The sequence below is a fragment of the Anabrus simplex genome, chromosome 1 (assembly GCF_040414725.1).
Source record: "Anabrus simplex isolate iqAnaSimp1 chromosome 1, ASM4041472v1, whole genome shotgun sequence".
NCBI lineage: Eukaryota > Metazoa > Arthropoda > Insecta > Orthoptera > Tettigoniidae > Anabrus > Anabrus simplex.
In genome coordinates, this window is record NC_090265.1 from 1,342,760,154 (window position 1) to 1,342,787,713 (window position 27,560).

Consider the following 27,560-nt stretch of genomic DNA (forward strand, 5'->3'; position numbering starts at 1 on the left):
TTACCGAGCGAGTGGCTGCACAGTTTTGGTCATGTAGCTGTCAGCTTGCATTCGAGAGAGAGTAGCTTCGAACCTCAAGTTGGCAGCCATGAAGATGGTTGTCCATCATTTCCCATTTTTGCGTCAGGCAAATACTGGGGTTGAACCTTAATTATGGCCACGGCCACTTCCTTCCTGCTCAATGTTGCCAGGTCTACAAATAAAAGATTGGTAGATTGTACGTAAATATTTTGGAAGTTTTAGTGAAAATTTTGGTAGTTTATAGAGCACTGAAATGTTATATTATAAATATACAATTTTACTCACCCACTATCCAATGTGAATATTCGTAATTTCTTTCCTCGGGTGATGGAATAATTTAATTATTTAAGTCAGTGGACACTATTATAATTGCCGATTTCTTTCTGTCATATATTTAAATATATTATTTCATTATACAAGCAAGAGATTTCAGTCATATGAAATAAATTGACGGTAGTGATCTAAATTCTATTGCGGATTTAATTATATATATTGCTGATTGAATTAATGTTTATGCTTAGTGATTGTGGATTGTTTATTTTTGGCCAACGTTATTTGTGATTGACGCGATGTTTTTATGATATCAAATAAGGAAACTTTTAACATTATGATAATAACTGAATTTGGAAATAGTTAATCAACGACTGCCATTCTTGCATATTGATGATTCAGAGTGAATTTTATTTCTTGGACTTGTGGATTTCGGAATATTTGTGTGATCATGAAATGAACACTTATCCAGGTATATTGTTTTATTTATATTTAGTTAACCATAATGTTCGAAATTTACTAATTCCAAAATTTAAATAATTATAAACCTGTTTGCATTGAATTACCATAACCCTGAGGTAAATCTTGTGTGACTTACCATCTGGACTAGCCTGGGAATGGAACCTACAAACTTAAGGATATGCATATGATGAGGTACAAAGTTAATGGTAAATTTTGTTATTCTAGCCACCTGACCATAAGAAGGGCTATAACTTGTAATACATATCGGACGTATGTATGTGTGTAGGTAGGTAGGTAGGTAGGTAGGTTGAGTATTCAGCCCGAAGGCTGGTTGGAACCTCAGCAGCTCTGTCATCAAGCTGTCATAGGTGGCCTAGGCATTACTGAAGAGGTGTTTTTTGGGAAATGAGGAGTGAGATGGTTTCTTATTGCTTTTGTCTCTGAACCAGAGTTGCTATTACATCTCAGTCTACAGAGTCCATGCACACACAAACAGACCCTTTGAACAAAGTTTCACACCATTCAAAATAGCGACTCTGCACAATCAATGGCTCATACCTCTGTCGCTTTCATGTTGTCAAAGCCAAGGATAACACTTGAGACAGATCAGTGAAAGAAATAATTTGTTCAATCCCACACTAGAAGACTGCACTGCAAACACTACGTCTCACCAGTAAAGGCATAAATATTAGATGTCCACTCGTATTCTGTGATGATTGGTTTCCAAACTGTCAGAATATTTTACCTGGCTTGTTGTCATTGATTTAAGAAACCTATGAGTGTGCATTATGAATCATTTTTCAGTTATGTTTTTTTTTTTAATTTTAGGTTTACCAGTGGCATTACAATATTATCTGCCAGAGAAGAAGTCACATCCAGAGTGCAAAAGTGTATGAAGAAATCAAAACATCAGCAGTATTTATCTAACTCTTATCTGGCAGTGGTTCTGGGTTCCCCCAAGCCACCTGCATTGTCACAGAAAGTTGGTCTCAAGTTGGAAACAAATCCACTTGATGGAGGCAAACAGGTTCAGTACAATTTCTCCTAAATTCTGATCTTTCAGGTCAGACCTGGGTATAATTCTTGTGAATTATACACATAACCCCCTCCCCACTCCAGTATAAAGATTTAATGGAATAGATTTTTTGAAGTTTTTATATGGTATATTTGTGTTTTCCCCCAAATATCACATACTGGTCCACTGTTGTGGTTTGTGAATTAGCATAGAAATCCACCTGGCTGGCCTGGTTTCGATACCCAACAATGCCATGAATGTAAGACTGGTTAGAGGGACTGGACAGTACTCTCAACCTTAGATAACACTGCTGACAAGGGTATTTCAGTGAAAGTTGGATGAATAATCAATGTAGGGCTGGTTAGAGGAACTGGAAAGTAATCTCAACCTTGGATAACACTACTGACAAGGATATTTCAGTGAAGTTTGGATGAATAATCAATATCCTAAGTTAAATGGCTTAATTATTTTGCCATAAGATCGATTGTAGTGGTATAATTAATTTCTAAAACTTAGCTGGAAGGCTTGGCGCATTTAGCTGATGATGACATAGAATGACCTTGTGTATGCATTGTAGAAATATACCGATAGTTCTGTTTTAAAGTTACATAAAACACTTTGTACTGAAAATGAGATATTGACAACACGAACAGAATTTTGCACTTTAGAAACCTGTTTTACTAACATATACAGTGTATGAATGTATCAAGATATTAGAGTTGTAATTCTTCTGTATCATTTATAATGGAGGCTAATATATTTTATAGCACGAAATGTTGGTCTCCTAGGTATAAACGTGCATGCTTATTAGCGCAAACGAAGTAATTGCTTGATTCATGTTCAGAATCACTCATGTTGGTATGCTGTGGGCAGCCTAAGTAATAACAGTAGGCATGCATTAATGTTCTGATGTCTTAATTGATCATTCAAACAAGTTTCATTGCAGTTGATGCCTTCGGTACATCACGGTCCATTTTTAACTGCAGCAACAAGTTACTAATTTTGTTAAATACATAAATATTGTAGACATGATGTGGGCTTTTGGGCTTACATCTTGTCAAGAAAACAAGGTAAAACTCTTTACATTTCTCGGAGAACTTTGCTCCACATCTTGAGAAGAAAATATCGACTATTCACAAGGAAGACTTCTACATTTTATGAATTTAAGATTTCATTACCGTTGGAGCTGTAGTGATATGCTCATTCATCACCAGATATGTGTGTGAGAAGTAACATAGGGGACATAGATGAATCTGGGACGAATGTGGTAGAGGAAATAAATAGAAACTAATAAAATAAAATGCAATGAAAAATACCAGGATAGAATAGAACAGAGCCAAAGAATGAAAAGAAAGTGTGTGGAGAAAACCAGAGAATGAATAATGATCTAGACAGTGTGGGAGTGGGGACATAACCGGTGTACACACGTATCAAAGTATGACACATAACACCTAGCTTGGAATGAACCCTCTGGTGATAACAAATGTATGAATTTGGAAAACACCGGAATGAAATAACATTATAGAAAGGTCAGGGAAGAGAACTACCTACACAATTCCTTAATAGCTGGCAACCACATATTACTAAATTGATTAGCCAGTGTCCCTGTCGAAATTGTTGGGATTTTTATGTGTTTCCACAGTTTCCCGCATAATCCTAGACCTGTAGTGTTTCGTGTGGGTAAGAGCTCGAACATCTTGGAACACGACATCATGGCCCAACGACAGGGCATGCTCAGCTATTGCTGACTTGTCTGGCTGGTTGAGATGGATATTTCTTCAGTGTTCCATGATGCAAGTCCCAATGGACCAGCATGTTTGGCCAATGCATACCTTGCTGCAAGTATAGGGAATTTTTTTACACCCCAGGGTGTGATAGTGGGGACAATTTGTCCTTGCTTTTACCTAAACTATGAGCAATTTTGGTGACTGTGCCAATCATGGTTTTTATATTGTGCTTGCAGAGGGCCTTGGAACTTCAGTCTGTGGTCTTGTGAATGTAAGGCCGGTAGGTAGTTCCCTTCACTACTTCTTTCTCTGAGCTTTGCTCAGTTGTCCCTCTGGGATGCAGGGCTCTATGAATCTGTACATCGTTGTAACCATTACCCTCGAACATGATTTTGAGTGTGTCCATCTCTTCATGGATATTTAATGGCCCACAAATCCATGAAAAGTTCGGACTAACAATCCGATCTTATCTTGTAATTAATTTCCTTCCTTGTACAATGTACAATTTCAATTGCAGAATGGAAAGTCCAGCATAAACTATTTTAAATGGTTTCTTTAATAGATAAATTTAGTCTTCGAAGGGCATACCATTTTCATTGCACCTATTTTCAAGTTCCAAAATATTAGACTGCAGGCTTTTGGCACAATCTGCCATTAAGACCAAGTCATCAGCAAGGCCGGTCTGCTTACACATTTCCACTTACCTGAATTCCTCCATGCCACTTTATACCTTTCAGCAGATGGTCCATGTAAACTACGAACAACAAAGGTGAAAGACTACAGCCTTGTCTAACCCCTGTAAGTACCCTGAACGAAGAACTCATTCTACTATCAATTCTCACTGCAGCCGAATTGTCAAACATAAATGTCTTTGATTGATTTTAATAATCTACACATAATCCCATATTCTCTAAGTACGGCGAACATCTTTTCCCTCAGTACCCTGTCATATGTTTTCTCTAGATCTACGAAACATAACTGTCTATTCCTCTCATAGCCTTTTTTCAATTACCTGGCGCATACTGAAAATCTGATCCTGACAGCACTTCTGTGGTCTGAAACCACACTGGTTTTCATCCAACTTCCTCTCAACCAACCACTGATCGCACCCTCTCTTCCAAGATGCCAGTGAATACTTTGCCTGGTGTACTAATCTATGATATACCTCAATAGTTGTTGCAATCCTTCCGGTTCCCTTGCTTATAGATAGGTGCAATTACTGCTTTTATCCAATCTGAAGGTACCTTACCAACACTCGATGCTAATCTTATTACTCTATGAAGCCATTTCATCCCTGCTTTCCCACTCTTCTTCCTCATCTTTTCCTACCGCTTTTCCCACACCTGTGCGGTCGCGGGTGCGAACTGTGTAACACATGTGGATTTGGCCCTGTTTACGGCCGAATGCTCTTCCTGACTCCAACACTATGTGGAGCGATGTAATCTCTATTGCGTGTTTCTGTGGTGGTTGGTAGTGTAGTGTGTTGTGTGAATATGAAGGGGAAAGTGTTGGGACAAACACAAACACCCAGTCACCGGGCCAGAAGAATTAATCAGAGACGATTAAAATCTCCAACCCGGCTGTGGAATCAAACCCGGGACCCTCTGAACCGAAGGCCTCAACACTGACCATTCAGCCAATGAGTCGGACCATCCCTGCCTTCCCACTATACTTCACAATTTCAGGTTTGATTCATCTATTCCTGCTGCTTTATGACAATGGAGTTTATTTACCACCTTTTCCACTTTTTCAAGCATAATTTCACCAACATTGGTTTCCTCCTTCCCATGAGCTCGGTTGTTTGCGACAACACCGGGAAAATTTCCTTTTACATTGAGAAGATTTTCAAAATATTCCCTCCACCTGTCCAGTGATTCCCATCGATCTATTATGAGTTCACCTGAATTACCCAAAACACTGTTCATTTCCTTTTTCCCTCCCTTCCTAAGATTCTTTATTACTGTCCAGAAAGGTTTCCATGCTGCTTGATGTAGCCTTTCGAGGTTATTACCAAAATCTTCCCATGCCTTCTTTTTGGATTCAACAACTATTTGTTCTTTCATCTATGTACAATTCCCTGTCTGCATCAGCCCTTGTTTGGAGCCATTTCCAATGAGCCATCTTTTTATGTTTACAAGCTGCTCTCACTTCATCATTCCTCAAGATGTTCACTTTTTCCCATCTTTACTCACAGTTGTTCCTAGGCATTCCCTTGCTGTTTCTACTACAGAATCCTTTTATGCCACCCATTCTCTTTCTTTCTATATCCTGAACCTGCTTAGTGTCCACTTTTCGGAACTTCTCACTAATCATATCCGCGTACTTCTAATTTCCTTGTCCTGGAGATTTTCTACCCTTATTCGTTTGCAGACAGATTTCACTTTCTCTACCCTAAGTCTAGAGGTACTTAGTTCACTACAGATCAGATAGTGGTCTATATCATAAAAAAATCCCCAGAAAACCCATACATTCCTAACAGATTTCCCCATTTCAAAATCGGTTAAGATATAGTTTATTATGGATCCGGTTCCCCTACCCTCCCATGTGTAGCGGTGAATGTATTGAAGAATGTATTCGTAACTGCTAAACCCATACTAGCACAGAAGTCCAGCAAACGCTTCACATTCCCATTAGCTTCCATAATTTCCCCACATTTACCAATCAGCCTTTCGTATCCTTCAGTTCTCTTTCCAACTCCTTGCATTGAAATCACCCGTTAGCACTATACTATCCTTGCTGTTGACCCTGACTACTATGTCACTCAATGCTTCATAAAACTTGTCAACTTTATCCTCATCTGCGCCTTCACATGGTGAATACACTGTGACAATTCTCGTCCTAATTCCTTCAACTGCCAAATCTACCCACTTCATCCACTCATTTGTGTGCCTAACAGAAGCTATGTTGCATGCAATAGTATTCTTGATAAACAGTCCTACCCCATACTCTGCCCTTCCCTTTTTTCTTACCTGCCAAGTACACTTTATAATCTCCTGTCTTCCTTGTTATCTCCCCTTACCCAAATATCATTTACTCCTAGCATATCCAGATGCATCCTCTTTGCTGACTCAGCCAGTTTTATTTTCTTTCTTCCATAAGCCCCATTAATATGGATAGCTCCCGATCGAATTCCATTTCATTTGCCTAGTTATTTCCAATGAGTCCCTCGCCTGTCAAATGGGAGTGCGACTCCATTACTCCCTTAGGTCCAAGCCTTGCTTAAAATGTTCTTCTGAGCTTGGTAAATTCATGAAGCAGGATGCCACCCTGCTTACACACAGTCCTAGTGAGAATCTCTCCTCTAACAGGTTAGGGATAAATTTTGGATTGTATAGTCCTAGCCGTCTGAGCACAAGGAGGGCCATGACTCAGAAATGTCTGAGATGCCCAATCCCATTCCGTAGCAACTGTTATCCCAACTCTTGGGACCACTTACTAAGCACTTAGCCGTTACCCATGGTTCACGAACTAGTATGTGACTACAGTAACCCACACCATGAGCCATTAAGGTGATTATTGTTTTAAGAGGAAGTACAACTAGGCAACCATCCTCTATATAACACTAACCAGAGAGAAAATGGAACTGTTCCGACACTTCGACCAATGAAAGACAAGGGTCACGAAGGCACGAAAATGAAAGACTTCCTAGGCCTTGGGAACCTAATACCTTTGGAGTAGGAACAGAACAATAGTTGATCAAGGAAAGTCAGATAGGATAGATGAAATTGAGGAGCCTGGCACAAGTAAGTGAAAGCAATGTTAGGACTCAGCTGAGGGCCCTGTGGTCGCCATCCCACCACGACCACGACGACGACGACGCCTCCCCCCTCCCCCTCCCACTCCCCCAAGTTAAGAGCCACCGGGCGAGTTGGCCGTGCGTGTAGAGGCGCGCGGCTGTGAGCTTGCATCCGGGAGATAGTAGGTTCGAATCCCACTATCGGCAGCCCTGAAGATGGTTTTCCGTGGTTTCCCATTTTCACACCAGGCAAATGCTGGGGCTGTACCTTAATTAAGGCCACGGCCGCTTCCTTCCAACTCCTAGGCGTTTCCTATCCCATCGTCGCCATAAGACCTATCTGTGTCGGTGCGACGTAAAGCCCCTAGCAAAAAAAAAAAAAAAAGTTAAGAGCCCCTGGGACCACTTTTATTCGCCTCTTACACCAGGCAGCGGATACCGTGTGTGTTATTCTGCCGCCCCACCCACAGGGGTATGGAGATATATGGAGAATACTGTAGTTAAACTGCACTACTGAGGACTTTCTTCAGGTGGATGATTCTGTGATTACTGCATAGGAAAGAAGTGTGGAGGAGTTGGTTGTGTAGGCAAACCAGTTGAGTCTCCCACCAGTGACATTGAAGAAGAAGATGAGCACACTGTAGTGATGCCTACCGTTGCCGAGGCAAGTGCAGTAGTTGACACTTTACATAAATATTTGTCATCTGTAGGTGGGGGGGTATAATTTACATAACCTTTATGAACTTGAAAAGCAAATATAGGACATTAGAAATAAGAAGTGTAGACAGAGATCAGTTCTGGACTATTTCAGTGGGAAGCAGCAATTGCGTAGCTTTCCATATGGAATAAGTGTGTGTTTATGTTGTAAAGTGGTACAATTATAGTAATTAAAATATTTCATCCAGAGAAAGAAGAGAAAATGTGTTGCTTGTTAGGTAATTCTATAGTCATTGTAAGAAAGATAACCAGATTAAAATAACATACTGTATTACACAATATTCAAACTACATACTGGTGACCTTCTCGTGGTCGGTGAATGAGCGGAATAACAAAGTGTCAATAGTTAATTTGTTTGAAGTTCTGTAACAGGATTGATAAATTACTCTATGAGTTAATAATATGCATTTGTGTAATGTTTACGTCCTTTTCCAGCGCGTTTTTACATATATAAGTTGTTTCTCACTATTTACACTCCCCCCTTTCCCCTTTACACCAGTATTCCTTGAAAAGTGTAAAAGAGGAGCTGGGCTATAAAGTAATAGGATTAGCATGAAATGTTAGTAAGCTACCGTCTGATTGGACGAAAGCAGTAATTGCACCTATCTGTAAGCAAGGGAGCAGGAAGGCAACAACTATTGAGGTATTTCATTGATCACAATACCAGGCAAGATATTCATTGGCAGTTTGGAAGGGAAGGTAATTAATTTCGTATGGCTATTTCTTGCCAGGTGCAGCCCTTGTAAGGCAGACCCTCCGATGAGGGTGGGCGGCATCTGCCATGTGTAGGTAGCTGCGTGTTATTGTAATGGAGGATAGTGTCATGTGTGGTGTGTGAGTTGCAGGGATGTTGAGGACAGCACAAACACCCAGCCCCTGAACCATTGGAATTAACCAATGAAAGTTAAAATCCCCGACCCGGCTGGGAACTGAACCCGGTACCCTCTGAACAGACGGCCAGTACGCTGACCATTCAGCCAACGAATTGGACGGAAGGAGAGGTGCAGTCAGTGGTTTAGAGTAAGGTGGATGAAAATCAGTGTAGTGGTGGTTATTATTGTTTTAAGGGGAACTACAACAGCTAGGCAACCATCCTGTATATGACACTAATCAGAGAGAATAAATGGAAGGGAACCAAAAATGCTTTGAGAGGAATAGACAGTTTATGTTTCATAGATCTAGAGAAGGCGTATGACAGTACTGAGGAAAACGGTCAGCCATATTAAGAATGGATTATTAAAAGCAATTGAAGGCAGTTCTGTTGACAATTTGGCCGCACTGAGAATTGATGGTAAAATGTATTCTTGGTTCAGTGTATTTACAGGGGTTGGACAAGGCTGTAATCTTTCAACTTTGTTCATAGTTTACAAGGGTCATCTACTGAAAGGTATAAAGTGACAGGGATGGATTCATTTAGGGGTGGAAATGTAAACAGTTTGGCCTATGCCATTGACTTGATCTTGATGGCAGACTGTGTTGAAAGCTTGTAATCTAATGTCTTGAAACTTCAAAATAGATGCAATGAGTATGATATGAAAATTAGCCTTTCCAAGATGTCAGTAGGGGAGAAACCTAAGAGAATTGAATGTCAGGTTGGGAATACAAAACTGGAACATGTATATGTGTTCTCCTAGGTGGTAGTATAGTAAGTAAGATAATGCAGTGAACTCGTAGTTGCAATCAGTAGTATACTGTAAACATCTCAGATGAGACTATCTTTAACCTGTCTCTTTTCAAACGAACTTTGCTGTATGGGAGTGAAAGCTGGGTGGACTCAGGATATTAATTCAAGTAAAAAAAAAAAAACATTAAAGTAGCGAGAATGTTCGCTGGTACAAACAGTTGGGAACAATGGCAAGAGGGTACTCAGAATGAGGAAGTAAATGCTAAGTTAAGAATGAATTCAATTTATGTACAGTCGAAACCAGTTATAACGACTCCAAAGGGACCCCCAATTAATGGTTGTTATAGGTGATAGTCGCACAAATCATTTGTTTGATGTTGCTAAAAATGACGTATTTGTAAAGTTTAGGCTGCACACTTACATGGTTCATTAACAGAATAAAGTTAACTCTTATACGCTCAGTGAGCTGATCTATCGGCTCGAGTGGTATTGCTTAAAACACTCAGCGTGCCGATCTATAGGCTCTATAATACCAATATTAATGGTCCGTTATTGGACATTATAAATTTTCCAGCTAACTCATTCCTGGTTGCCAGCGTTTCGTCCCTGTGTGCTAGGATGGGCTCATCAGTTGGTACCTAGCACACCTACCAAGACGCTGGCTAGTGCACACCGTGGAGGCCACTGCATAGGATAATTGTAGCCACCGGCAGTGCCAATGCACTATGAGAGACATTGTCTCATTATCAAAAATTGATGCCTGCTTGGCCATCAGATGATATAGATGTTGATTCCCATAGGGTATTCACTGTATGCACTAGCCAGTGTCTTGGTAGGAGTGCTAGGTACCAACTGATGAGCCCAGCCTAGCACACGGGGGCAAAACGCTGGCAACCAGGAATGAGTTAGCTGGAAAATTTATAATGTCCAATAACGGACCATTAATATTGGTATTATAAATTTGCTCATTCGGAACAAATATTTCAGATTCCCTATGGGAATCAACATCTATATCATATGAGCTGTGTGTTCGGATGGCTGTATTAGTACCTTAATTGACTACCAGATGTCAGGAAAAGACAGCAATAGTAGCTTTTGGATTTAGCTTAAGCTTTTCTCAAGAGATAGAGACATTAAGCTAATCTGTTTCAATAAGTTATCAAACAGCAAATGTCTACTGCATGGTGAGTTGAAATGTGCTGGTTACGAGTATAGTCTTCTTTAAGCTTCAAAATATGTGTTTTCCTTCATTGTATTGTTTCCATTTTAATAGTAATTTATTGTTTGTTATATTTTGTTTATATTCAACATTTATTGGTGTCCTCAAATGAAGTTTAATTTAACATTTCGTGTTATTCAATTTTCGTGCCACGAGTAGGCCTAATTTATTTTTAAATGGCTGGGCCTAGTTCTAGGTTAAATAATTCCGAAGTCTTGGATATTTATATGCTTTAGACGATGACAGTGACTTTATAGCCAGTAATGATTCAGATTTTAGTCTAAATCATTGGCTGAATGGTCACCGTTGAGGCCTTCGATTCAGAGGATCCCGGGTTCGATTCCCAGCCGGGTCGGGGAATGTAATTGCCTATGATTAATTCTTATGACCCCTGTACTGGGTGTTTGTGTTTGTCCCAACATACTACACTACCAACCACCACAGAAACACGTGATAGTGATTACATCCCTTCATATAGGGTTGGCATCAGGAGGGCATCCGGCCATAAAACAGCCAAGATCCCGCAGGTGTGGGAAAAGCAGCAGAAAAGGAAGAAGAGAGATTTGGATTTTACAGATAATGATGATAGGAGAATGTTTTCCAAAACATAAATGCGGACTCCGGAGGGTACGTGTACAGTTCTTCACGTCATGTGCTATAAATAAGAACACTTTCTTAATCTGCTTACCGTGCAGGGTCGATTTTTCCCTCGGACTCGGTGAGGGATCCCACCTCTACTGCCTCAAGGGCAGTGTCCTGGAGCATGAGACATTGGGTCAGGGGATACAGTTGGGGAGAATGACCAGTATCTCGCCCAGGCGGCCTCACCTGCTATGCTGAACCGGGGCCATGGTGGGGGGTGGGAAGATTGGAAGGGATAGACAAGGAAGAGGGAAGGAAGTGGCCGTGGCCTTAAGTTATGTACCATCCCGGCATTTGCCTGGAGGAGAAGTGGGAAACCATGGAAAACCACTCCCAGGATGGCTGAGGTGGGAATCGAACCCACCTTTACTCAGTTGATCTCCCGAGGCTGAGTGGACCCCGTTCCAGCCCTCGTACCACTTTTCAAATTTCGTGGCAGAGCAGAGAATCAAACCCGGGCCTCCGGGGGTGGCAGCTAATCACACTAACCACTACACCACAGAGGTGGACAAATAAGAATACAAAAAAAACAAAATTATATCGTGTTATACAGAATTAAATGCTCTCCTTTTCAGAATGACTTATCAACAGTATCACTAAAGAACAGATTACTTTTTTAGTATTTGAAATCAATTTTTATTTTTGTTATATTTCTTCCAATTTTCAATTTTTTGGTAGTAAAAAATTGCCATGAACAATTTTGGGATATTTTTTTCCTAAAACTACATTGAATAGTATACTATCGTGATTTTTTTTCAATTTTGTATCTGGGAATTTCTTTATACGGCATTTTTTTTTTTTTAACATTTTGACATGCATAATCATGAAAAATGTCTGAGTGTTTTGGGCCTGACTGGTGAAAATAGCCTGAGAGCAAAAGGGTTAAAATTTCAAAAAAACATATGTGAAAAATGTACTGTATTTGCAATACAGCCATAGTATGTCAGCAAAATGCAAAATAGTGAGGAAAGAAGTAGCAACAATGTAAATTGATCAATAATTTCGCACACAGTCTTAGTTAATAAATTATATGTTCTCTCTTTGTTTCCAAATTTTAGAAATTGTTGAGTATGATATACCCAGTTCTTACCCAACACTGAAGTTTCCTTCCTTATTTTATAATTGGCATATTATGTGTCACTTTTCTTCAATATTAAACACTTTCCCTTTATTTTGCAACATTTTTACAGCGATGCTTGCCTTGATTATTTAACAGACAGGCAAATTTGAAATCTAAAACTACTGTTAACAAGAGTTTAAAAATAAGCTTTACATTCTTGTCAGCGATACCCAAATATGTAACAAACAAAAATCATCATTGGACATTATAGTTGATACATTTCTCCAAAAATGTGATACAATATAATATGCCTTAATAAGCGATGCCATACTAAGTAACATTTTTAATACATTTTTAATATATGGGATTTAGACAGGACCGTTAGATTTCGCCGTTATATCCTCTATGCCATTAAAAACGATGTTGCAATAAACAGTTTCAACTGTATTTGTGTATGTGATGTGTACACACAAATTAGCTCCAGTGATGGCATCATGTGAGGTGAATGGAGGAGGATAGGTTATCTAGGAGAATAATGGATTCGGTCATGGAGTATAAGAGAAGTAGAGGGAGACGAAGATGACAATGGTTAGACTCAGTTTCTAATGATTTAATGATACTAGGTATGAAATTAAACAAGGGCAGAGAGATAGTTACAAATAGAGGATTGTGGAGGCATTTAGGAAATTTGCAGATGCTTGCAGACTGAACACTGAAAGGCACAATCTTTAATGAGGATGTATACTGATGTATGTATGAAACACTGCAAAGCACAGGTATTTATGAAAGGATTGTGTGTGCGCACTTCCCCCGATCCTCCCACCCTGCCCATCACTCTCTCTCTCTCTCTCTCTCCCTTTCATACAGAATATATATATATATATTTAGACTGCTGAGTCTCTCTGACTGAGCATGTATACTTTTGCTGTAATGATATTTCACTGTTCTATGTATGATTCAGTAGTAGTAATAATAATGAAAAATACTTTTATTTATTTGGTTTTTCAGCCAGTAATTATGAATGAGTGGAGCCGTAATGCTGTTTCTCGAAAGGAAGTTTTCCCCATAACAGTTAAACATATGACATTACAACAGTCTCATCTTGCAAGTTTGGTTGAGTTGCAACCTTCGCTGAATAAGTGGCACTTTTTGAGAGTTTACATGGCTTATCTTTTAAGTCCTATTCTTGGAGACAATCTCTATGGCTCACGGGTTCGAAATGTTCTTGGGGTGCCATTAAGTGTCAGCCCCTTCAGTGATACAGCAAAACAGTCACAGGTAATCAGCTATAAGTGGCACTTGTATCTCAAGGGTTCCTTTTTAAAGTGTGCTTGTTGATTTCTTAAATTATTTACTTTGTGTTCATTTATCAAATAAATTTATTCAGGTTAACAAATAAAACTCTTTTTGTGACTTGGTTATTGTCTATTTCTTGTTCTCAATGTGTAGGTAATACATTTTGTGTCTTGAGTTTCTGCTTCTGTTTCATATTCTCGATTACGGTAAGGTACTTGAAAGGTGCAGGTGAAGGATGTTCAAACAGCTTTGATTAGAAACTGTATCACTTTATTTGCTCTGTATTTTTTATTGTTTTATGACTGTTTTGAATGTCTTAACACTTACACTGTGTAGCTGTTACGATTTTATGTGAACTTTTTATTATTTGTTATCAGTTTATTGTCATTACTTCTGCTTTTTTACATTTTGTTAAGAATTTTAGAATTCTACTATTTTTTTTAGCAATTATCATATTCATAATTGTAGTCTTCTATGCCATCTTTAAATTTAATTGCAATTAGTTATACTGTTTTTGTTGAAATTGTTTAAATTTTGACCTATTCTGGATATAGATGTGACATCCCACTTTGTCACAAGCATACTTTGCACAATGTCATATAATTTTATTTTTTTAAACACAGCTGGTTTACATCGATCAAATTGGTTTTGTTATTTCTGTCCTGACAATAACATTAACTTGGACATTAATACAGGATTTAACCCTTGATCAGGTGCGCCTATATATTGTGCTGATGTCAGATAACATCTCCTTAAAACGTTTCATTATTGTCTTACAAGTACGAGTTTGTAGCTATCCTTTCATTCTTGCTTCAGCTAGCATAGTGATAAGTTGTGTTATATCTCCCAAGTGAGCAGCAGTAAAATAAAATAAAGATTGAGTAATATTTCCTTCACTTTTTATTTCATTCTTAAATACAGTGTAATATAACACATATTAATCAGGTTGTTGTTGTTCTGTATGTCTGCCTGTCTTTTCAGTATTCATCCCAGAGGTTGGTTGGATCCTCAAATAACACCATCAAATGTTATGTGGTTCTAATCAATGGTGATGCCATAATTGAGGCATACAAGACACAATGGCGAGTGAAATAGTTTGCCACTACTTCATTACTGGGCCAGAAAGTGATATTGTTCACTGGGCTGAGAAGCTTGGACAGTAGTGTGGTGGCCTTCTGATATCAAGTTGGCAGGTTTGATCCTGGCTCAGTCTGGTGGTATTTGAAGGTGCTCAAATATGTTAGCCTTGTGTTGGTAAATTTACTGGCATGTAAAAGAACTCCTGCGGGACAAAATTTCGGTACCTCAGTGTCTCCGAAGCTCATAAAAAATAAATAACAATATATTAGTCATATTCAAGCATGACCATCCGTATGAGTGCATCTTAGATAACATCCAGATGCACTGAATGTCATTATTGTCATTATTGAACTCCATCCATACCCCAGCAGATTCCATACCATCACAGCCATAAATGAGACAGACTTCGATGGAAGATATATTTTGTTCTGGTCTTTGCCAAGAGATGGATGCAAAAATTCTGTGCCCATTGAGAAATGGCAACAGGTGATTGCCATTTGGTGCAAGGCAAGTTCAAAGTTGACCCACAGCAATGTTGACTGGACATGCAGCAAGAATCCAGAGTTCAGCACCATACCAGACAACAAAACTGATGGCTGAGGAAGAAGAAGAAGAAGAAGAAGAAGAAGAAGAAGAAGAAGAAGAAGAAGAAGAAGAAGAAGAAGAAGAAGAAGAAGAAGAAGAAGAAGAAGAAGAAGAATCACTTAAAGATACTACGATTCACGTTCTGATAAGAACACAGTTCAGATGTTAACTCTGAACAGTTGACCTTCACTGGGAGGGATGGAAAATGTAAATTGAATAAAATATGCTGATGTGACCATGAAAACAAAACAAGATAATATTGTAAATATAATTTCTGGCCCTAAACATGTTGCTAGAGGTGTCACAAGTGAAGCAGAGGCTATTGTGAAAATACTTGGTCTGGGGAAATGGTTGAGGAACTAATAAGATAAACAAACTTGTATATTCAGTCTATATAATATTCCAGAGGCAGGGATGCTAAAGAAACTACAAGGTGTGGAAAAAATGGCATTTATTGGGATTGCTCTATGTCATTGGGACCAAGATTTCAAACCACACTTATGTCATTGAAATTTAGACAAAAGATGGTACAGGCATGGATGTCATAAGAGCTGTGATGTGCTACAAATGATTTCTGATTCTTTTATGATTTACCTGTTTGGATGACAGAGCATAAGGTGAGAAAGAAGAGTGATAAATTAGCCGTAGTAAGGCAAATACGAGGTAACTAAGTGATGTACTGTAAGAACACTTTGAGTGTGCATGAATTTATAACAGTGGACAAAACGTTGCAAGCCTTCCATGGTGGTTTTTTTGTTTGACACATCCCTACCAAACAAGAAAAGGACACGATAAAGTGTTTTTTTAGCAGATGCTAAAACATTTTTCACAAGCAACATTGGAAGTGGAAACAACCTACAGAACTATTATGATGTTTCCAGTTCTCCCAGTGATGTTGTAGGATGGGTTGTTATTCACATTGAAGGCCCCAAAAGAAATGTTACGATGGCCAGTTAGTACACCAGCTACTCCTTAGCTGTCTTCTTGTTAAAAAACAATTATTTGCTTAGCTACATTGAGAAAAATAGCAAATACAAGATTCCACTAGAATTTTTGCCTCAGTCGTCTCTTGTGTTCCTGAATGATATGAGGTTAATGTTATGTACCAAAGAAAAATCAAGGCATTTTTGCTACTTTCCACTATGCACAACTCTAGAACCATTGATGGAAAGACAGGTAAACCAGAGATAACTCTGAATTCCATTGCAACAAAGGGAGGAGACGACACAGGTGGGAAAATTAAATATTCATGGAATTGGCCCACAACCAGTGACTTACACGCATTCTACAGTGTGATAGCTATACCTGCAGTTTTCTAACTTTCCTTCAATAGCAGAAATACAGCTCTCAAAATTCCCTCAATAGCAGATATTCTTCCCTCAACCTGTTGTTTAATTTCAGAAACATGGATTTCCACCTACCCCCTGCAGGTGGAGGACACAAACGAATAATACACCCATGGTATCCCCTGCCTGTCGTAAGAGGCAACTAAAAGGGGCAACCAAGGGATGATTGTATTAGAACCATGAAACTACATGTGATTAGTACCGCCACATGGGAAACACCCCGGGTCGCTTTTACTTGGGCGTAGTACCACTACGTTAGTGGCACACAGCAGCACCGTGCGGTCAGCCCCCCACTTAGAGTGCACTGTCGGCTTTTACAGTACCATTTAAATCTGAGAATTTCATATTTGTCCGTATTGAACTGAGAATGGAAGATAGGAAACTTAAAAGGGTCCACCTTTTCAATATAATAAATGTTATAGTTTATTTACAACATATATTTATTTATTTTTTTACAACATATATTGTTGTAAATATGTTGTAAATAAACTATAACATTTATTGTATTGAAAAGGTGGAGCCTTTTAAGTTTCCTATCTTCCTTTTACAGTACCTGTGATTAGTACCACTATATGACCAACACCATGGTTCTGGCTTGCCTATGATTAGTACCCACTATATTAGGAACAGCACAGGATAGTACGAGTTCCTGTGGTTTGGAAAATCTACACTTATGTGATGAACACATAGGTTTGCGCTGCCTGTAAATGGTGCCGCAATGTGTGAAACACTATAGGTCTGTATTACATGTGCGAATTGCATTACTTGTGAGTAGTACCATAATGTGTGGACTACCACAATTTTACGCTACTTTTGGTTAGTACCGCACCATGGCAAATACCATTGTTCTACTTTCCTAGCAATAAATACCATTATGAGGGGCCGATGACTTGGATTTTAGACCCCTTTAGACTGCAAGCATCATAGATTCAGTATTGTGCTTTAGAAGCAGTCCCTTGAACAGTAATACTATTGTTTTATGTCAGTTTCTGTGAATGTGAGGCACTGCGGGTCAGATCCACTAATTGTTTTTTTAAATTCTTATCCATCCATTCATTCTTCCTCCTCACATTTTGAATTCTGGTCAGTGGATGGGTACTTTTAATTTGTCATTACATTTTGTCTCATTTTGTACCATTAGGGATCGATGACCTAGATGTTAGGCCCCTTTAAACAACAAGCATCATTATCATCAGGATTTCCACCTCCTCCTTGAGGTTTGATACGTCCCTTTCCAACTGGTTTACCCTACTTTTGATTTGCTCAACCTGCCCCAGTTTTGACCTGATGTCCGATATCTGCTGCGTTAATTGGTTGGTGACATTGCTAATGTGGGAATTAATCCGGGTAATTTTATCATCTACGGTTGAAATTTTTGATTTTAGGCACTGTTCTATTTTGTAAACCTGCATGTACACTTGAGATATTTGTCTGGTTAAAACTGTATTAGCTGGAGAAATCTTGTCATCTACCTTCAAAATTTGTTCATATTTACTTCATCTTCCAATGACGAGTCCGGTTGTTCGTCCACCTCGATGAAGAACCTTTCGGGATCTTCATTGTTTTTAATGAGGTCTTCTATTAGCCGTGTCTTCAATGACCTCTTACTGCCGTTCATCAGAAGATTTTGTTTTGTGAGTTTGCCTTGAAGTTGTTTTACGGACATATTTTCCAGTATCACTTTCATTTTCTACTTATTGTATTCCAATGATGCACACACGAGGTGCTGTCTATTGTGTACACTGTTTTATTTACAAATTATATACACATTAATAGTTGCACATCAAATGAACCACCATTTTGAACTGCAACTGTAACTTTAGCATATCAACCAACTACGGAACACTTGACAAGATCACATATAGTAAATATTCAAAATAAACTTAAATATTATAACCAAGTTGTCCACCTATTCAATACAATACAATGATTATAGTCAATACAGGATTAGTATTACTTGAAATGAAGCTGTTAAAGCTTGTTACATGTAATAAGATCACATGTGGCAAAACCACAACATGGGTTCACATACTTAACTCGACTGACGACTCTCACTAACAACTCGACCAAGACTGTCCTTTCATATACCTTGCTTGGCCAGGCTTCCAGAAAAGTATGACACAACATACTTTCTCGTATCTTCTCGAGTCTCCAATAACATATATACAAATTAATAGAACATTATGTAAAACTCGAGTGACATCAGACAAAGGTGTGTTGTTCTAGACACTTACACTGTGTTGCACAACATTACATCGGATTTATACATCATGTTTACAGGTAATAATAAATGATATACTATTAATTACGTGTTCTTACATTAAATAAAGTTGTATTAATAAACATACAGCAGAAGTATTGTGACATAACCTCACATGTGCTGATACACAAGACAGATCATGCAACACACCAATAATAAATGATACGACCATGATTTATACCAAATAAAGTCTCAACTGACAACCTGTCCAACATAACTGCATAGATGATGATGATGATGATGATGATGATAATAATAATAATAATAATAATAATAATAGACATAAACAACTACCGGCGTATATAGCCACTCCTCACATGTCATAATAATAACACCACCTACTAATCGATCTTGGTATGTTCACTATTTACCCATGGGTTTAGAGAATTGTTTCCAAGTTATACTAGTCCATTACACACTTGCATCAGTACGGGAGGCATTTGGTAAGCAGAATATGGTAATTAATGATTAGGGTAGTAGCATTGGAAAAGCAATTGATAATGTAGGAAGGGAAATTGATGGTCAAAGAGATTTTGGGCGTAAGGGGTGTGAAGAAATTAAGAATTATTTGTTGGAGAACCTACTATGTGCTAGTGTTGATGGGGATATCACTGTGGTAGTTAATGGTCGTGGGGAAGTTGCAGACATTTTTAATGAAGTTTTTCGTGAAGGAGGTGAAGGTTATTTGGTGGGGAAGGAGTCTTTGAGGAAGATATATGACAATGTGGATGTTATGTAAGTCAGGAGATTAATGTTACGTTGATAATCTGTCAGAGTAGTGATGATTTTGACATTAATGAAACTTCCGTTTAGAGGGTTGAGAGCAACAGTGTTAATGACATGGATGATGTGCAAGTGGGACCTAAGATGAAAGGTATGGAAAATGGAGTAATTGTGGGGGAATTTAGTGGTAATGATGAGGATCTTGTGGTTAATGATAGTAGTGATTTTAAAGAGAAAGAATGTTAGTGAGGAAATATTTGAGAAGAGTTGTGTGAATAAGATTGAGGTTGGATGGCGTTGACTGGACCAAAACCGTCACTGTTGTGTGTGAAGAGGTTTGTAATAGGATTTGTTGGAGGGACGGTAAATATTGTGGTGATTCAGGGTTAGAAGATTTTATGAAGAGTGATTGTGTTGGAGATTATTTGGGGGTGTGGAGAAAGTTCAAGGAAAGTGAGAGTGGCAGTGTGAATGAGGAAACAGAAAGTTGATTCAAACATATGTTTAGTGGAATAATCTGATGTTGAAAGTAGTATGAATGATTTCAATGATGTGTGGAATAGTATTGATGTAAAATGTAGGAGTATGGTATGTTTTCAGAAGTGGAGGATCGTTTTGAATGTGAAATATAAGTGCGTTTTAATGACAGTCTGTGTGTGAAGGAATGGGAAGAGAGCTTTTGTGTGATTTGACAAGCATGGTATGTCTGTCCTCTGTGGAGAAGATTCCTCTGAAAGTGAACATCCGATTGACGAACACGAATGCATGTTAGGCAGGTGACTGGGAAAAAAACAGCAGCGGGAAAAGGTTAGTCTTCAGGTAGGGGAGGAGATCCTTCTGAAGGTCTTTCATCCATCGTCTACAGAACAGAAAGAATTCCATAAGTTTTTTTTTCTATTGTATGAAGGTCCTTATGTGGTGGAAATCGTTGATGATCAGAGTAAAGCCATTGGCACCTATAACATCCATAATGTAAAGCATTATGTAAGATGATGAGTAGTGTGTCACAGGGAACGGTAGTAATGTTTTCTATATATTTTTCTTTTTGTCTGACTAGCCTGAGCTGTCAGACATGCCTGTTTTAACTGTGATTTGCTCAATTGTCAGCGTGCCAATTATCTCAAATCAAGGGAAGGTATATATAACCGTACAAAAGTACAATCCCCAATTTTATAGTTCAGTTATTATGAGTTTCGACTTGACGTTTGAGCGCTGCCTTTTGGCGGAGGGTAAGTGAATTAATCAACAGCCGATCGCTCCGATAGAGCGCATTAAACTCCAGTTGCGGTTAGCAGTGTTTGTTGTTTACTGTAACCATGTGCTATCAGCTGTGTGTTGTATTGTGCTCAGTTCTTTTTGCGGTCTTTGTGTGTCTTTATTCTAGGTTGTTGTTCGTTTATATTTCGCCGTGTAGAGTTTATAAATGTATTGTTTAGAATTTTTAGTAGTATAGCACGTTATATTGTAGTAAATAGTGTGTAACAGGTGATCTATTTTATATAGTAGCTTAGTTTAACATTTCGTGCGGTAGTTATATAGTAGGTTAATTTTAGGCCCGTGTGTGAATTTGATGTTCTGTCATGTCGATGCCTACGTTTAAGGATGAAGCTCCCAAGTGAAGAAAGCCCTTCAGACGAGGTACTCCACTATGGAGCCGGGCCCGGGAAATTGTTTGTAATGTTAGAGAGTCATTCTTGACAATGCACCAACAATGGCGGCTAGAAAGAATGAGTTGATTAAGTGGTTGAAGGACCACAATATTTCGGTTTGCGATGACATGGGAAAGGGGGATCTTATGCATCTCTTGAAACAAAACAAGCCACAGTACCCAGTTTATGTGGTGGATAGCCAGAAGGAACGGGCATAAAGTAGTTCAGACGATGATGTTGAAGACTTTATTATCTCTTTAGGGTCAAGCGAGAGTGAAACCTCAACAGACGATGACAATACCGATAGTGACAGAGAAATGAGTGGTATATTTGCTTTGTAGGATTATTTCCTTCGTTACGGGAAACTGAATCTAACAACAACGCGAGATCTTCTACATGGTGAGTAGAAATTTAATTTAATTTTCTCATGGTTTATCTGTTTGAGCATTGGCATATTTTTATCTTGTAGCCTTATCCTAAATGTGTTGTGCATTATTGATCTTACGTGAATCATGTGTGTTGCTACAAAGAATAACCGATTATGGACTTATATTCCAGTATTTACATTTCTGTTCATGTTGTGTATCGTAAATCAGCTTTTTGTATTCGTGGCAATTTGGCACCACCGGCTGACTTCCAGCTAACTGTCAAGTCGAAACTCATAAAAACAGAACTATAGATTAGGAAATTTTTGTAAAATAATTTGTAATATAAAGTAGTGAATATCATGTGAATTTTTTTAATTAAGATGTAAGAACATAATATACCAGGCGAGTTGGCCGTGCGGAGAGGGGCGCATAGCTGTGAGCTTGCATCCAGGAGATAGTGGGTTCGAACCCCACTGTCGGTATCCCTGAAGATGGTTTGCTGTGGTTTCCCATTTTTACACCATGCAAATGCTGGAGCTGTACCTTAATTAAAACCACGGCTGCTTCCTTCCCACTCCTAGGCTTTCCTATCCCATTGTCGCCATAAGACCTCTCTGTGTCGGTGCGACATAAAGTGAATTGTAAAAAGAAAAAAAAAACATAATATTGTAGGAAGTATTTCTAGTTAGGGAATATTGCATATGTGCTTTATTATATTTTATATAAATTTCTGTTTGGGTAGGAGTCTGTGCTCATGGAGTAGCACTGGAGCACTGGAGGGAAACAGTGACTGTATCAGTATAGACAGTTGAAGTTGGTTAAAAGTGTTGCAACAAATCGTTTAGAAACATGGGGATACGGCGGGAAGCATATCCTGAAGATGGTAATTCATCAGTGTGGATAAACGTGCAGGATTGCTATTTGTGGATCAACAGCTTGGTAACCAATCCGAAAGCTCCGATTTCGAATGAGGTTGCATTGACCAAGAGGCGCTTGAAGAGTTTGCAGTTGGAGCATCGCTTTTAGTGGATTTTTGCAGGCATGACACCACGTGGAGGAAGCCTATGTATTTATGTGTGCTAGTGCAACAGAGGTATTAGTTATTATGGAGTGTATATATACACATACATATGTGCGTGTGCAGTGAGTTGACTGTTATTTACAGAGTGATGACCATTGCGGTTACTGTTGATGACGATCACCATTATGAAATCTTTGCTGTACGAGTTCTTTACAATTCATTACCGTACCTTTATGGAGTCATGACAAGAGCATTACTCAGTGAGCAGTCGGTGGAAGACGCTACATAGTTTCCTTTTGTAAGTAATACCCTGGATTATTCCCCTTCGAGGAAATGCGCACTGTAGGTAGTGTTTTATATGTGAAATCTGGTGATAATGTGGTGTTGTGCACAGAACTGACTGTTGCTAGAAGAAATTGTAGGCCAAGTGTTCAGCGCTTGTCGTTCCTTGATTGATTGGACATGGTATTTATCTTGGATCTAGACCACAGGAATTGCTTTTTTTATTGTGAAGTTGTTTGAATATTTGAATAACAGTGTATAGTTACGTGACTGGGTTTGTTTTAACATACAGTAAAAGTAAACTCGTGTCCTCATCCTGAGGTGGTGCAGCTCTTTTCATGCACACCCCAATGGGCCCCCGAGGACGGCAGCTAATAACACTAACCATTACACTACGGAGGCGGACAACATAGAGTTATAACCCTGGATAAATAGATTCCACAGTGATGATGATATTGTTCTAATGTAAGATAAGATTAAGAATGGACAGTCGTCTTATCCGTAAGACATTTGAAGCGTGGCCTTCAGAACTAATGTATAGTTGTGTATAGCTTGTAGATGTTTGTGGATGTTTATATTGGTTTCATCATGTGTTGATTATTGTTGGTGTTTGTTTTATTTTGTTTTGGGAGTAAATTATAGTAGTGAAACTTATAGCAAATTTTTTTTTGGTGGAGTAAGGAAAAATTTGCCATGTAACTCAAATTTATTTTCAGGGTTAAAAAGTAGCAGGTAAAGTAATGAAGCGAGTTTGGGGCCTTATCAGCCTGATGACCATTGCCTTGGGACAAGGAGTTCATTCAACACCTCCTAGATAATAAGGCCTAACAACAGTGTGGTGACGTCACACTAAGGAGGTGATGGCAATGCAGAGAAACACGGAACATGGTCAAACACAGACATGATTTTAATATTTCTTGCCAATGGAATAATTTATTTACTAACAAGTAGCATTTAAATTTTAAAGGATATTGAATTATACTGTCGTTATTACCGTATTTTAGTGACTCTGCCATTAAAGATAAACAGCAAACAGTTGTAAAACACGACAACATTTTACAATGTTAACTTACTTAGGCCAAATTGCTAACAGCACAACAGGAATTTACAAACATATTTCAATTTAAATAGGCATTACATGATATTAAAAGAAAACTAGCACGAATAATATTAGCTTAGGCCTAATATCTAGGCTGATGTAGCATCACTGGCAGTATTTGCACATGAGCCCACAATGTTTCCTCCCTTGAAGTTCATGTATTGTTTAATGAGAATTGCACCTACCATCAATGTTACCAATTTGTCATTCTGTTTGAAACCTTGAACTTTATGTTTAATGCATTCCAGAAAGTATGTAAGTTTCTGTCCTAATATTGGACTACCATTCAGACTGGAGCCTACTCTGTTAAAAGTATTGACATGTGACAAAATGAAATGGCTACTATGTCTGATAAATTTGTAAAAACCGCACGGCGCAACAGCCCTGAAGGGCCTTGGCCAACCTAGTAACCGCTGCTCATCCCGAAGGCCTGCAGATTACGAGGTGTCTTTTGTTCAGCAGGACGAATCCTCTTGGCTGTTATTCGTGGCTTTCAAGACCGGGGCCGCCATCTCACTGTCAGATAGCTCGCAAATGTAATCACGTAGGCTGAGTGGACCTCGAAACAGTCCCCAGATCTAGGTAAAAATCCCTGACTTGGCCGGAAATCGAATCCGGGCCTTCGGGTAAGAGACAGGAATGATGTCCATTCACCACGGGGTCGGCCATAAATTTGTAAACATGAGGAGATATCAGAGAGAAAGTTGAACAAATAACAAGAAAATCACAAACATACTCCTTAATGAACTAAGACATGTTTTAACTGTGAGTATTAAATTAACTGTGGGGACATCATTCTCGGTGTTCAGTTCACCAACTAGGACTAGAATTAACTTATTTCTTGAATCTTTCTGCACATTGTTATACTTATTCCCTGTAATGCAGCAATGAAGTTTTGTAAGTAAAGAATATACCGCATTTGTATTAGTAATATTGTCCACATATACATTTGAAATATTTTATACTTTAATAAAACCCGTTTAGAATAAAGGCCATGTCCTATTCCATGATTACATATGCTATGCAGTATGGTTGCCTTGATGTATCCGCGTACAGAAAAATTACTTACGTTCCCTTCATCACAGTACAACAACCATCAGGTAACAACTTGTTTATTGTCGTTTTCAGCTGTGTAAGATTGTGGATTGAAATTCTGTGTATGAGATATGCTTGGTAATACTATCTTCAATAGCTCTGTTTATTGCTTCTCTCTCTATTCTACTTTTTTTGCCTGGTTCTTCTCTTCACCTGCCAGAATGTGACGATAAATATGATGGGAATTTGGGAAAGATATAAGGCATTGCAGTCTCTGACAGTTATGGTCTTGGAAGAGGAGTAGTTACAAGTTTTTCCTGAGGACCAGTACCAGTTACTTCCCATAAAATATCACTGACTTTGAAATGTCTGTGGCATACCTGTAAAATAATGTAGCACCATGAGCAAAATTTGTGCATTACAGAGTGAATCGGTCTACATCAGCAACTCTTGTAGGTGGTATAGTTCTGACGCTCAACGCATACCCACTTGGTATCTTCTGATCTCAAAACTTGGACCACCCTGGTAATAATGAGGGTTGTCAGTCTGCCCGCCCTAGTGGTAATGAGGGTTGACAGTCACCTCCTTTCCTCTGGACACAAGGGGCGCGTGTCATTTAAAAGGCAAGTGAGCGCTGTCAAACACAAGGTTGTCATATTTTGCGTTGATTATTTAAACATGTAAACATTTAATTTATTCTAAAGTCAAAATATAAATATAAAAACCTGATCATGAACCACAGCACAAACCAATGGTAAGGTAAGGGTTATTCTGCCCGAAGGCAGGTCCGAACCTCCGCAGAGGTGTTCCTGAGCCGGAGTTTACGTGCGGTAGGGTCGCCAGTGCCTTTCCGCTCCTCCATTCCCTTACCCCCCACCAACAGCGCGTGGCAACCCATCCAACTCCTGACCACGCCCAATGTTGCTTAACTTCGGAGATCTCACGGGATCCGGTGTTTCAACACGGCTACGGCCGTTGGCCACAAACCAATATCACAGAATAATTTGTTTCATGCTTAACCCATGCGGTGGTCGCAGATGTTGAAAGAAAGAAAGAAAGAAAGATAAAACAGGAAGAAGGAATTGGCAAATAAACTCGACAAAGACTAAACTTAAATTGATATCAAAGTAGGCCTATTAAAATATTAATTTTATGCTGCTAATATCAGTGTATCGCTTTCAGTAAAGAAAAGAAAAGTGCAACAATTTTTTACAATTTGTTTTATGTCGCACCGATACAGATAGGTGTTATGGCGACGATGAGCTAGGAAAGGTCTAGGAGTGGGAAGGAAGTGCCCGTGGCCTTAATTAAGGTACTTCCCCAGCATTTGCCTGGTGTGAAAATGGGAAACCACGGTGAACCATCTTCAGAGCTGCCGACAGTGGAGCTTGAACCCATTATCTCCTCGATGCAAGCTCACAGCTACGCGCCCCTAACCGCATGGCCAACTCGCCTGGCAAAGGAAAAGTAAAATCACGAACTAGGGACTGGGATAGTAGTAATAATAATAATAATAATAATAATAATAATAATAATAATAATAATAATAATAATACTAATAATTGTCTGCCTCTGTGGTGTAGTGGTTAGTGTGATTAGCTGCCACCCCCGGAGGCCGGGGTTCGATTCGCGGCTCTGCCACGAAATTTGAAAAGTGGTCCGAGGGCTGAAACGGGGTCCACTCATCGGGAGGTCAACTGAGTAGAGGTGGGTTCGATTCCCACTTCAGCCATCCTGGAAGTGGTTTTCCCTCTTCTCCTCCAGCCACGGCTGCTTCCTTCCCTCTTCCTTGCCTATCCTTTCCAATCTTCCCATCCCCCACCAAGGCCCTTGTTCAGCATAGCAGGTGAGGCCGCCCGGGCGAGGTACTGGTCATTCTCCCCGGTTGTATCCCCTGACCAAATGTCTCACGCTCCAGGACACTGCCCTTGAGGCGGTAGAGGTAGGATCCCTTGCTGAGTCAGAGGGAAAACCAACCCTGGAGGGTGAGCAGATTAAGAAATAATAATAATAATAATAATAATAATAATAATAATAAATGTCGGAGTATGTAGTTCAGACAAAAAATAGTCAGCAAACTTAGCTACTTTTGAAACAAATGCAGTATTTACCTTACCTCTATTCGTCGTCCTCATCATTGTCTGCTAGGTGAATTACAGATCTATCTTGGTTGCTATCCGTGTCGTGTTTCATGTACTTCTCTTCTGTCTTAATGGTGCTCGAACACAAGCAGATCACCTCTCAGGACCGATCGTTCCAGCTCCTTCACGCAGAAGTTGACACACACTAGCACTCAAAGTTGGCGTAACATAATTTTTCCTAA

At 39.1% G+C, this 27,560-nt stretch overlaps 1 protein-coding gene across 5 annotated transcripts in view; it reads left to right on the forward strand.

Annotated features, from left to right (window-relative positions):
* LOC136878797 (mitochondrial mRNA pseudouridine synthase RPUSD3) overlaps positions 1–27,560 on the forward strand; it is a 192,446-nt gene that overhangs the window by 158,292 nt on the left and 6,594 nt on the right. For all 5 annotated transcript variants that reach the window (XM_067152298.2, XM_067152288.2, XM_067152279.2 and 2 more), the window contains 2 exons: positions 1,582–1,780; positions 13,502–13,771. In XM_067152298.2, the coding sequence (XP_067008399.2) occupies positions 1,582–1,780; positions 13,502–13,771 (469 nt within the window). The remainder of the gene's footprint in view (positions 1–1,581; positions 1,781–13,501; positions 13,772–27,560) is intronic.